General features: G+C 39.2%; 1 protein-coding gene across 3 annotated transcripts in view; it reads right to left on the bottom strand.

Annotated features, from left to right (window-relative positions):
• The window catches only part of LOC306960183 (ninjurin-2-like), a gene marked incomplete at its 3' end in the record, with an annotated part of 152,723 nt that extends 141,210 nt beyond the window's left edge, over window positions 1-11,513 (bottom strand). For all 3 annotated transcript variants that reach the window (XM_079552547.1, XM_079552546.1, XM_079552545.1), the window contains exon 1: window positions 11,416-11,513. In XM_079552547.1, the coding sequence (XP_079408673.1) occupies window positions 11,416-11,511 (96 nt within the window). In that variant the 5' untranslated portion in view covers window positions 11,512-11,513. The remainder of the gene's footprint in view (window positions 1-11,415) is intronic.
• Window positions 11,514-12,151: the final 638 nt, after the last annotated feature.

The following is a 12,151-nucleotide window of genomic DNA, read 5'->3' as shown; positions in this document are numbered from 1 at the left end:
AAAATGACAAAAAATGACAAAAAATGACGAAAAAATGACAAAAAATGACAAAAAATGTGACAAAAAAATGACAAAAATGTGACAAAAAAATGACAAAAAATGAAAAAAATGTGACAAAAATGTGACAAAAAATGACAAAAATGTGACAAAAATTTGATGAAGAAATTGACGACAATTTTTTTTTTAAATGACAAAAAAATGACAAAAATGTGACAAAAAAATGACAAAAATGTGACACAAAAATGACAAAAATGTGACCAAAAAATGACAAAAAAATGACAAAAAAATGACACAAAAATGACAAAAAATGACAAAAAATGACAAAAAAAATGACAAAAATGTGACAAAAAATGACAAAAAAATGTGACAAAAAATGTGACAAAAAAATGTGACAAAAAATGACAAAAAAATGACAAAAAAATGACAAAAAAATGACAAAAAAATGACAAAAAAATGACAAAAAATGACAAAAATGTGACAAAAAAATGACAAAAAAATGACAAAAAAATGTGACAAAAAATGTGACAAAAAAATGTGACAAAAAATGACAAAAAAATGACAAAAAAATGACAAAAAAATGACAAAAAAATGACAAAAAAATGACAAAAAAAATGACAAAAATGTGACAAAAATGTGACAAAAATGTGACAAAAAATGACAAAAATGTGACAAAAATTTGATGAAAAAAATTGACGATTTTTTTTTTTTTTTAAATGATAAAAATGTGACAAAAAAATGACAAAAAATGATGAAAAAGTTACAAAAATGAGTTGAAAACCCAACAAAAAAATGATGGAAAAAATCTGTTGACATGAGGAAAAAGATCCTCTCGGTTCAGGCGGGAGTTAAGAGGTTAAACCTTTACAACTCTTAAAAAACAAAGAAAAAACAACGGCTAAAACAAAAATGAATTAAATTTAGAACAAATAATGGCACCCTGGTAAAACAGCATGTTTGCTACGACGCCATAATAATAATATCAAAACACATATTTTATCTATATGCTCTGGCGACCCCCCAAATTTGTCTCGCGACCCCCTAGAGGGTCCCGACCCCCACGTTGAGAAGCCCTGCACTAAACAGAGGATATGGGATATAGGTCTTTATTGTCACAATCAAATTTACTTTACTTAGAGCTCTCTCCCTGGCATTCCAGCAGGAAATACTTCAAACATGGGGTCCAGACCCACTCGTTGAGAATCATGATGGATGAAAGGTCCACCACTGGGCACAACGTAGAAATATTAAAGTTGCATGGGAAACAGGCAAAAGTTATTCAGACAGAACTCAACTCCAGGCGCATTCTTCATGAGGAAACATAATTCGATTAAAAGTTTTTTTTTAAAAAGTGCTGTGTTTACGTGACTGAGGGCACGCGTGAAGACCAGACAGGTACAAATGAACTCGTCTAAGCTCAGGTAAGAACATGTCTCAGTATGGAAAAACGGTGGCCTGTTCCTTTAACGATACTTGGTTTTCGATACCAGTACCTGAACTATACTTTTTTTTGACGCCTATACTCAATTATTTGTGAAATAGAAACATTTTTTTCACATGTATCCCCCAAATTTTCAATTTTCTCCCAATTTTCTCTCTTCTTTTTTCCCCACATTTTGTCCCAACTTCCCACTTTTGTCATTGTTTTTCCCCAACTTGCGTTTCACTTTTTTCCTTTAAAATGTTCACGTCCAACAGCACCAAAACTTGAATATAAAGATGTTGTATTTCCTTTCGATGCTATTACTCCTGCCTTGTTCTCTCTGGCTGTGGGGCCCTGCCTGAACATCACCTCTAACGTCTCTATCATCATTTACACTCGGAGTTGGTCCAGTTAATCCCTGGTAATCGTTGTCTAAATAAACACCGGACGTCTGCCAGGGCTCTTCACCGCCTTCCCCTCCCTCCTCCTGAAAACAAATGCAGTTTTCCTCACGCTTCAACACGAGCATCAGACGACACTGTGGTTCAACGTAACAAAAAGAGTGTAATATATGTGTGTGTTTACCTGGAGTCTGCTCAGTCCACTCTCTCTCATGTGCTGAGCGATACTTAAAGGGATTCATTAAAGGGATTTATTATCTTTTCCTGGATTTCTCCCTCAGTTACAACAGACTCGAACCTCAAACCTAATGATTTAAGATACGGAGCGGTGTTATGTCGTCACAGGGGAGTCGGTTTATGAGACGGACTCTGCAGACAGATGTAAGAGCGCCCGACATGCACACGGGCCGGGAGAAACCTTCACCCCATGATAGTAGTAACAGTAACGGCAGATCAGGAAGTAGCAGCAGTACCGTAGTAGTAGTCGCACTGTTGTTACTGTTTTCCACTAATTCACCAACGTTTTACTGTGAAAATATGGAGCAATAACAAGTTTAGTATCTAAGTTTGGTGAGTTTGACGTTTTTGAGCCAAAAGCGTGGCCTCGCCAGGGGGGGGAAACAGAATCTTTAGAGAAACACACTCTTTTTAGCCATTTTCTGGTGGAATGTGAACTTATTTCTCACATACAAATAAAGTCAGGTGTAAATCGGGCCCATATGGATATTTTCTCACAGCAGATTGTTCAGTAGAAGCGACAAAACGGCAGTTGTAGCTCGCGCTAGCTCACCGTTCGCATTAGCCCGATGCTAATATGTAGCATCATGTTAGCATTCTCTGTTATTCATGTATTTATGGGCTGTTGAGCCACTTTGCTCCTCCCCATGTCTTTGTGTCTTTATTTAGTAGAAACTATATTCATAATTCAGCGTTTGTTAAAGTAGTTTTTGAATAATTAAAGAAAGTTTAAATTTTTCTCCAAATAGGCTGCGTTCACGTGACATCACAACATTCCAAAGAGCCATAGTTTAAAACTGAGGTGGAGCCACTGACGGTAACTATGGTAACTGTGGTAACTGACAAAATGCATATTTTTATGTCTTTGTTTTTTGGCTCATATCTCAGTCATTACTGGAGGAATCCACATGAAACAAAAACTGTCACAAAGTTCATGATCTCCTCAGTCGGCGCATATGAACTAATGTACAATTATTGTGACAATATGCGAAAACATGAGTGTGATGTTGTCCAATAGAAAAGACTTTCAGACATAAAAATAATATCACAGGTTTGTGAATTCGATCACAATCAGACACTGAAGAGGAAAAACATTTGTCAATTTTAGTTTTGGAGATTTTCAAAAACTGCATTTCTCCCATAGAGTTGTACTGGCCCCGCCCTCCACCTGACATTATGACATCATCACATTATAAATCGCAAACGCCGCCTACAGATACAGACGCGTCTCTGGAATCGCCCATATATGGTCATTTTTAAAAACAGTTAAGGGGGAAAACAATTTAAAAAAAATCTAAACTTTGTCTAATTATTCAAAAACTACTTTAACAAATGCTGAATTATGAATATAGTTTCTGCTAAATACAAATAAAAAGACATGGGGAGGAGCAAAGTGGTTCAACAGCCCATAAATACATGAATAACGGAGAATGCTAACTTGATAAGATAAGATGATACTTTATTGATCTCACAAATGGAGAAATTGCATTCGATGAGAGAGCATCCGGCAGCAGCACCCATTCAGTGGCACCACTCTTTTTTTTCTTTGGTGAAAGATGGTTGTGTCGCGGCCGCCATCTTCACTGTTTTGGTCACAGGAGGAGCACTGGTTGATGGGAAATCCGTAGACGATGACCACGGCGGTGGAGCTCTTGCGCTTGGCCACGATGTTCTTGGCCACACAGGTGTAGTTGGCCGTGTGGGACAGACACGCCTGCTTGATGATCAGGTTCACGGTGATGTAGAAGTTCCTGTCCTCGGCCGGGTCCATGATCTCGTTGTCCTTCAGCCACTCCACCCGCATGACCTTGGAGGATGGAGAAACTGTAGCTCTGTCTCCTCTGATCATCTGAAACGGTGCACCGCCTCCTCAGAGCGTGGTGTCCTGCACTGGTCAGCTCCACCTCGTCCTTCCTCTTCCTCCTGCACAGCTCCCTCCACAGTCCATCACCATCTCCTCGTTGGTCCCTTTTGTTGTTTCCTGTAGCTCCTCTTGTGACGCCTCCTCCGTGCTGCAGGTGTGGGGGCTCTTGGTGCCTCTTCACTGTTCAGTGTCTCAGAAGAAGATGTTTGTAGATCTCAAATGGGTTTAGCTGATAAGCTAGCAGTTTGTTTACCTTCAAAAAGCTGCTTTCTTCAGGACCATTTTGGACTCTCAAAGGAAACAAATCCACCAAACCTCCACAAAAACACGGTAAAGACGTACAAAAGTATCCAGAAAAACAACGTGGTTCGCTGAAAAAGGCAAACAATTCAGCTGCACCAGGAGAGAGGGAAACTTCCTGTTTTCACGTCGCCATGGCGATGCTACATGTTAGCATTGGGCTAATGCTAACGGTTAGCTAGCGCTAGCTACAACTGCCGTTTTTTCACTTCTGAACAATCTGCTGTGAGAAAATATCCATATGGGTCCGATTTGATATTCCACCAGAAAATGGCTAAAAAGAGGGAAAATTGTGTTTCTCTAAAGATTCTATTTTCCCCCTCGGCGAAGCCACGCCCCCTTCTATGACGAGATGCGTCTGTATCTATTGGTTTAGGTCATGCTTCGTGATGGGATTTACGGCTCTTTACTGAGAGCCGAGCCTTTGGGATCCATTCATTTGAAAGAGCCGTTCAAAAAGACTGGCTCTTTTTCATACAATTGTAATAATGCCAGATAACCCTGAAGACACGATCGATGAAAGACACTTTTTGTAAAATCAAAATACATTATAAATCTTGTGCCACAACTAATGAAAAGAGGCTGTGACTGTCTGACCAATCGTTTTTAGTACATTTAGCTTTGACTTTAGTGCTGAAAGCTTTCACTTGTGTCGCCTGCTTCACTGTTGGACTGATTCTTGTGTTTATCATTTTCATCATTTTATCATTTGAAACGTAAGTTCACTTCTTAGAAATGACAATAAATATGACAGAAAAATGTTGTTGATAGTACATGTTAGCATCGGGCTAATGCTAATAGATAGCTAGTACAAGCTACGACTGCCGTTTTTTTTTGTTTTTTTGCTTCTACTGAACAATCTGCTGTGAATAAACATCCATATGGACCTGATTTACACTTGACTTTATTTGTCTGTGATAAATACGTTTATATTGAATTAGAAAATGGCTAAAAACTGAAAAAACTGCTTTCCAGAAGATTCTATTTTCCCCCTCGGAGAAGCCACGCCCCCTTCTATAGATACAGACGCATCTCGTCATAGAAGGGGGCGTGGCTTCGCCGAGGGGGAAAATAAAATCTTTAGAGAAACACAATTTTCGCTATTTTTTAGCCATTTTCTGGTGGAATATGAACTTATTTACCACATAAATAAAGTCAGGTGTAAATCAGGCCCATATGGATATTTTCTCACAGCAGATTGTTCAGTAGAAGTGAAAAAACGGCAGTTGTAGCTTGCGCTAGCTAACCGTTAGCATTATCCCGATGCTAACGTGAATCATCATGTTAGCATTCTCTGTTATTCATGTATTTATGGGCTGTTGAACCACTTTGCTCCTCCCCATGTCTTTGTATCTTTATTTAGTAGAAACTATTTTCATAATTCAGCATTTGTTAAAGTCGTTTTTGAATAAAGAAAGTTTACATTTTTCTCCAAATAGGCAGCGCTCAAGTGACATCACAACATTCTAAAGAGCCATAGTTTAAAATGGAGGTGGAGCAACTGACGGTAACTATGGTAACTGACAAAATGCATGTATTTATGTCTCTGTTTTTTGGCTCAAATCTCAGTCATTACTGGAGGAATCCACATGAAACAAAGTTCATGATCTCCACTGTCGGCTCGTATGAACTAATGTACAATTATTGTGACAATATGTGAAAACATGAGTGTGATGTTGTCCAATAGAAAGGACTTTCAGACATAAAAATAACATCACAGTTTGTGAATCCGATCACAATCAGACACTGATGAGGAAAAACATTTGTCAATTTTAGTTTTGGAGATTTCTTACAAAAACTGCATTTCCCCCATAGAGTTGTATTGGCCCCGCCTGACATTATGACATCATCACATTATAAATCGTGAACGCCGCCTATAGACACAGACGGCATCTCTGGAATCGCCCATATATGGTCGTGTTTGAAAACAGTTAAGGGGGAAAACAATTTTGAAAAATCTAAACTTTCTCTAATTATTCAAAAACTACTTTAACAAATGCTGAATTATGAATATAGTTTCTACTAAATAAAGATACAAAGACATGGGGAGGAGCAAAGTGGTTCAACAGCCCATAAATACATGAATAACAGAGAATGCTAACCTGATGCTACATGTTAGCATCGGGCTAATGCTAACAGTTAGCTAGCGCTTGCTACAGCTGCCGTTTTTTCACTTCTACAGAACAATCTGCTGTGAGAAAATATCCATATGGGCCAGATTTACACTTAACTTTATTTATGTGATAAATAAGTTCATATTCCAGCAGAAAATTGCTAAAAAGAGTGAAAATTGTGTTTCTCTAAAGATTCTATTTTCCCCCTCGGCGAAGCCACGCCCCCTTCTATGACGAGATGCGTCTGTATCTATTGGTTTAGGTCATGCTTCGTGATGGGATTTACGGCTCTTTACTGAGAGCCGAGCCTTTGGGATCCATTCATTTGAAAGAGCCGTTCAAAAAGACAATTTTAATAATGCCAGATAACCCTGAAGACACGATCGATAAAAGACACTTTTTGTAAAATCAAAATACATTATAAATCTTGTGCCACAACTAATGAAAAGAGGCTGTGACTGTCTGACCAATCGTTTTTAGTACATTTAGCTTTGACTTTATTGCTGAAAGATTTCACTTGTGTCGCCTGCTTCACTGTTGGACTGATTCTTGTGTTTATCATTTTCATCATTTTCATCATTTTATCATTTGAAACGTAAGTTCACTTCTTAGAAATGACAATAAATATGACAAAAAAATGTTGTTGATAGTACATGTTAGCATCGGGCTAATGCTAATAGATAGCTAGTACAAGCTACGACTGCCATTTTTTTCTTTTTTTTTTTGCTTCTACTGAACAATCTGCTGTGAATAAATATCCATATGGGCCTGATTTAGACTTGACTTTATTTGTCTGTGATAAATACGTTTATATTGAATTAGAAAATGGCTAAAAAAGAGTGAAAAATTGTGTTTCTCGAAAGATTCTATTTTCCCCCTCGGTGAAGCCACGCCCCCTTCTATGACGAGATGCGTCTGTATCTATAGAAGGGGGCGTGGCTTCACCGAGGGGGAAAATAGAATCTTTCGAGAAACACAATTTTTCACTATTTTTTAGCCATTTTCTGGTGGAATATGAACTTATTTATCACATAAATAAAGTCAAGTGTAAATCGGGCCCATATGGATATTTTCTCACAGCAGATTGTTCTGTAGAAGCGAAAAAAACGGCAGTTGTAGCTAACGCTAGCTAACCGTTCACATTAGCCCGATGCTAACATGTAGCATCATGTTAGCATTCTCCGTTATTCATGTGTTTATGGGCTGTTGAACCACTTTGCTCCTCCCCATATCTTTGTATCTTTATTTAGTAGAAACTATATTCATAATTCAGCGTTTGTTAAAGTAGTTTTTGAATAATTAGAGGAAGTTTCGATTTTTCTCCAAATTGTTTTCCCCCTTAACTGTTTTCAAACATGACCATATATATGGGCGATTCCAGAGACGCCGTCTGTATCAATGGGAAATGAGTCAAACTGCTGTGGAAATTTACCTTGTTGTTACTTTGTGCTTCACTGAACTAAAATGATAATGATGGAACTGATATTGTCGTTATTTTCAAAAGCATTAAAACCTTGTCCTGCTGCTGCTGCTGCTGTGGCTCCGCCCCCGACCCCGTCCTGACCCGGTGTTTCCCGGCATTAGCGAGCGGCCGCTCTGTTTGACCGGCCTCTGCGTCCCAGACTTTATTAGCCTTCGCACCGGGATTCTAATGGACATTTGATGGATGTCGCGAGCCTGGTCCCGGAATAGAGGATCCACAAAGCCACGCTGCTACCTGCCTCACATCTCACCCAGGCAAGACATACCACAGCACACGAGGGGGGGGGCTGAGAGGACGAGGGGGGGCTGAGAGGACGAGGGGGGGCTGAGAGGACGAGGGGGGGCTGTGAGGACGAGGGGGGGGGCCTGGCCAAGTCCCGATCAGATGCTGAAATCGACTCTGGACATTTTGGCCTCTGAAATAATCTGCATTGAGGTTTGCGTACGAAGACCAACAAAACGGATCCAAACTTTTTGTAGCTTTTTCAGTAACGTAGAACCTACCACAGAATTCAAATACCTAGGAATATGCATTGATTCAAACCTCAGCTTCAAAGCACACATTCAAAAATACTGGCAATAAAATCAAACTTTCGGTTCATGCCACAACAATGAATCCCATGAAATCATCATATAAAAAAGCAATTAAAATATTGGATAAAAACCCCTACAGACATCACCATGGACAGATTTGACAGAAATACAAGTTACTAAGTTGGGACAAATTATGAAATTCAAAAACATCTGTTTAATGTATAGAATCAAAGCTGGCTCCGCCCCCCCTTCACTGAGCGAGTCTTTTCTTATAAAGCCTCCCAACAGTGGAACACGTCTCCCTCATTCGATCCATTTAAAAAGAATGCCCAAAAGTGGCTCGTGGAGACACAGACTCGTGAGCACTAGTTATATTGAAAATGTGCTTGGCTCATTTTATGTACTATGTATGTATGTTTATATATTGTGTTTTGTAAATTACTGTGTGATCTTTCCTAGGCTGGCTTCGACATCTGCCAAAGGGACGACCGATGAAAATTAGCTTTCTGCTAACGATTTACATTCACTGCAAAAAGCGCCCCACTAAAAACAAGGAAAAACATCTTTAAATAAGACTTTGCTAAGAATTCTTATTTCTAGAATATTTTTCTCATCATAAAACAAGAAAGAAACACTACATTTAAGCAAATAAACAGCTAGAATTAAGCAAAATGTCCTCAGAAAATGGAATAATTTAAGGAAAACATTCTTATTTAGTGAAACATTCTTATTTAGTGAAACATCTTAATAAATACTAATATTTAAGGAAAATATTGCCCGGAGACCCGCCTCCATGATGTGGAGCCAGGCTGATGGTCAGAATCACCTGCTGGAGGATTCACCTATTGTACATGTTTTAGTGGTAGACACGGGGAGAACATGCTCCACACAGAAAGGCCCCGTCCTGGTGGGAATCGAACCCGGGACCTTTGAGCTGTGAAGCTGAGGCTCTAACCGCTGAGCCACCGAGCCGCCCACTTTAAAGAATGGAATGTTTTATCTCTCTGTGAGAAGCAGTTCTTACATTAAGAGTTGTTGATCTGAGTTTGTCTTAAAATAAGAAAAAATATTCTTTGTCTAAAACTGAAGAAGATTCAAAAAGTTTTTCTTTCTTGTTACAAGAAAAAATATCATGTTTTTAGTAAATTTATCTGAACAAGAAATGGCAGGATTTTATTTCCTAAAATAAGATTTTTCTCCAGAAAACTTTTCTCGGCAAAACATTATTACTTTTTAGGGAAAAAATAAGAACTTATTTCTTAACGTAAGACATTTTTTACTTGCTTAGAATCCACTTTTTGCAGTGTTGTAATGTTGATTAATGTGCACTGTCCCATTTCAAATAAATACATAAGAACGACCGGATAAACTATCTCATTATTTTATGCCGTGAAGCTTCTCACATTGACATTTAGTTAAATAATGTCAGGAAGTATAAACCTATAGATCCATGCTATAAACAGATGAGTTGTCCTCGTCTGTGCACAAAAGCGTGTGTTGGGAACACATTCGCTGGACAAATCCTGTAAGAATGACAGAGTGAGCCTTGAAACGCAGGTGCCAGAAGTCCAGATCAGAGCGCTGACTAAAGAGAAGAGGATGCTCGAGGAAAACTCAGAATGAGATAAAACACAGCTGCAGTTATGACATGATTTTAAGGATGTGACTCCTTTAAAAGCCCTGCCTGGTGACACTGTAACAGCTGGAGGAGTGAGGTATGTTTGTAACCACAGAACAGAAGCACTGAACCATTGCTGCTCCATCATAAAGGACAGGGACAGTTTTCACAGCTGATGAACTCACAGAAATAAACCTGTTTCATAAACAAGCAGGAAAAATATCTTCGGTTTACAAGATCAGGAAACATCAAACATAAATCCTTAGTACTGGGCAGAGGTGGGCACAGCACTGACGGATTTACTCAAGTCAGATTATTGTTACTTCAAAATAAAGTGAGTCAAGTAGAAGTTAAAGGGACTATACAGAGTTTAAAATCCTCCTCCTACAGGTTCCACTGTCCTCATGTGTAGAATGAGCTCAGACCTGTTCACCACAACTGCCTCTAAAATCCTGCTCTGTCACTCAGAAAGGTGTTACTTTGAATCATGCACGAGCTTAATATAGAAGCTGCAGTTACACGTATGACCCGAGGTGGCAGTAGTGAGTATAAAACTTGCATCTAGCCCCTTTAAAAGTACTGTGTGAAAACTACTCCAAGCCAAGAAGTACAGTTACAGTTAGTAAATGTAACAAAGTATTATTCCACAGGTCAGGAGGTGGCAAACTAAGGCCCGGGGGCCAAATGTGGCTCACCTAGCTCTTCAATCCAGCCCACAAAACATGATCCAGCACATCGACATAAAGATAATGCATAAGTGCAGCTAGGCTTAGATAGAGAGAAGATTGTGGTCTATTTGAGAAATGTACTCTTATCAATCAACTTAATTCCCAAGTGGTCAAGCCCTCATGGCAAGTTCAAAACCCCGAAACGGTGGATCTCCCTGTTGTACATGTTCTATGGTCGATCTAATTAGGATAACTGTGGATAAAAAACAGAAAAGAGTCAAAGGAAAAGGATAAAAAACAGGAAAGAGTCAAAGGAAAAGGATAAAAAACAGGAAAGAGTCAAAGGAAAAGGATAAAAAACAGGAAAGAGTCAAAGGAAAAGGATAAAAAACAGGAAAGAGTCAAAGGAAAAGGATAAAAAACAGAAAAGAGTCAAAGGAAAAGGATAAAAAACAGAAAAGAGTCAAAGGAAAAGGATAAAAAACTGAAAAGAGTCAAAGGAAAGAGATAAACAGAAAAGAGTCAAAAGATAAAAGACAGAAAAGAGTCAAAAGATAAAAAACAGAAAAGAGTCAAAGGAAAAGGATAACAAACAGGAAAGAGTCAAAGGAAAAGGATAAAAAACAGAAAAGAGTCAAAGGAAAGAGATAAACATATATATACACTTCTGATATACATTAGAAGTGTAGACAGTATATAAACATTAACACCCATTAGAAGCTGCTCTCTGCTGTATATAAGTCGAGTTTTCAGCCCGTCTCTTGTGTCGTATCTGACCTGCAGCGGGCCGCCGGCCGGCATTGTGGACCTCAGCGAAGTCAGGTCGATGTCCCGGCCCGGGTCTCCTCCGCGCTCCATCTTCAAACTCTGCATTTTCACTTGGCGGTAACTACGGGTCTGTCTCCGGCAAACGGCAGCTCAGCAATGGAGGAACCTGCACCGAGAACGCCGAGGTCGAAGTGGGAAAGAGTGACCCCTGACGCCAGGCACGGAGCAAACGGACGCCGGCGGAGGACAGCACCGGGACAACAATCGCCCCATTCACCCGCTCTGTCCCGCACAGGCTGCCACTGTGGGGACGGGTGCTGCTTTATGAGCACTTTTAAATGTTTTATCATAATGTGTGGTTAAAGAGGGAAGTGAAACGCACATTTGAAAACACTTTTAACCAAAATACACCATGTTGCTCGACAGAAACTGGAGGTGTTTTCGGTGAGTCGGTAGAATTGTTCTTCAAACTGACCTTTATGCACCGACAGTTTCTACCTTTGACACTTTAAATACATTCAAATATATACAATATGTAATGAAATATACAATACTGGTGAGCTCGACACACAGGCAGGGATGTGTAAGGGGTAGAACTATAATATTCCATCTTGTTTTCAAAAGGTTCTCAACTTATATAGAGCTTTTCTACCTTCATCAGCCCAAAGTGTTCGACAGCAAGGAACCCATTCACACCAGAGTTAATTATGACAACATATTTTAATTTAGTTTTAGTCTTAGTCTT

The sequence above is a fragment of the Gobius niger genome, assembly GCF_951799975.1.
Source record: "Gobius niger genome assembly, chromosome: 2".
NCBI classification, from domain to species: domain Eukaryota; kingdom Metazoa; phylum Chordata; class Actinopteri; order Gobiiformes; family Gobiidae; genus Gobius; species Gobius niger.
Note: the sequence above shows the minus strand (reverse complement) of the source record. Positions and strands in the feature narration are given on the sequence as shown.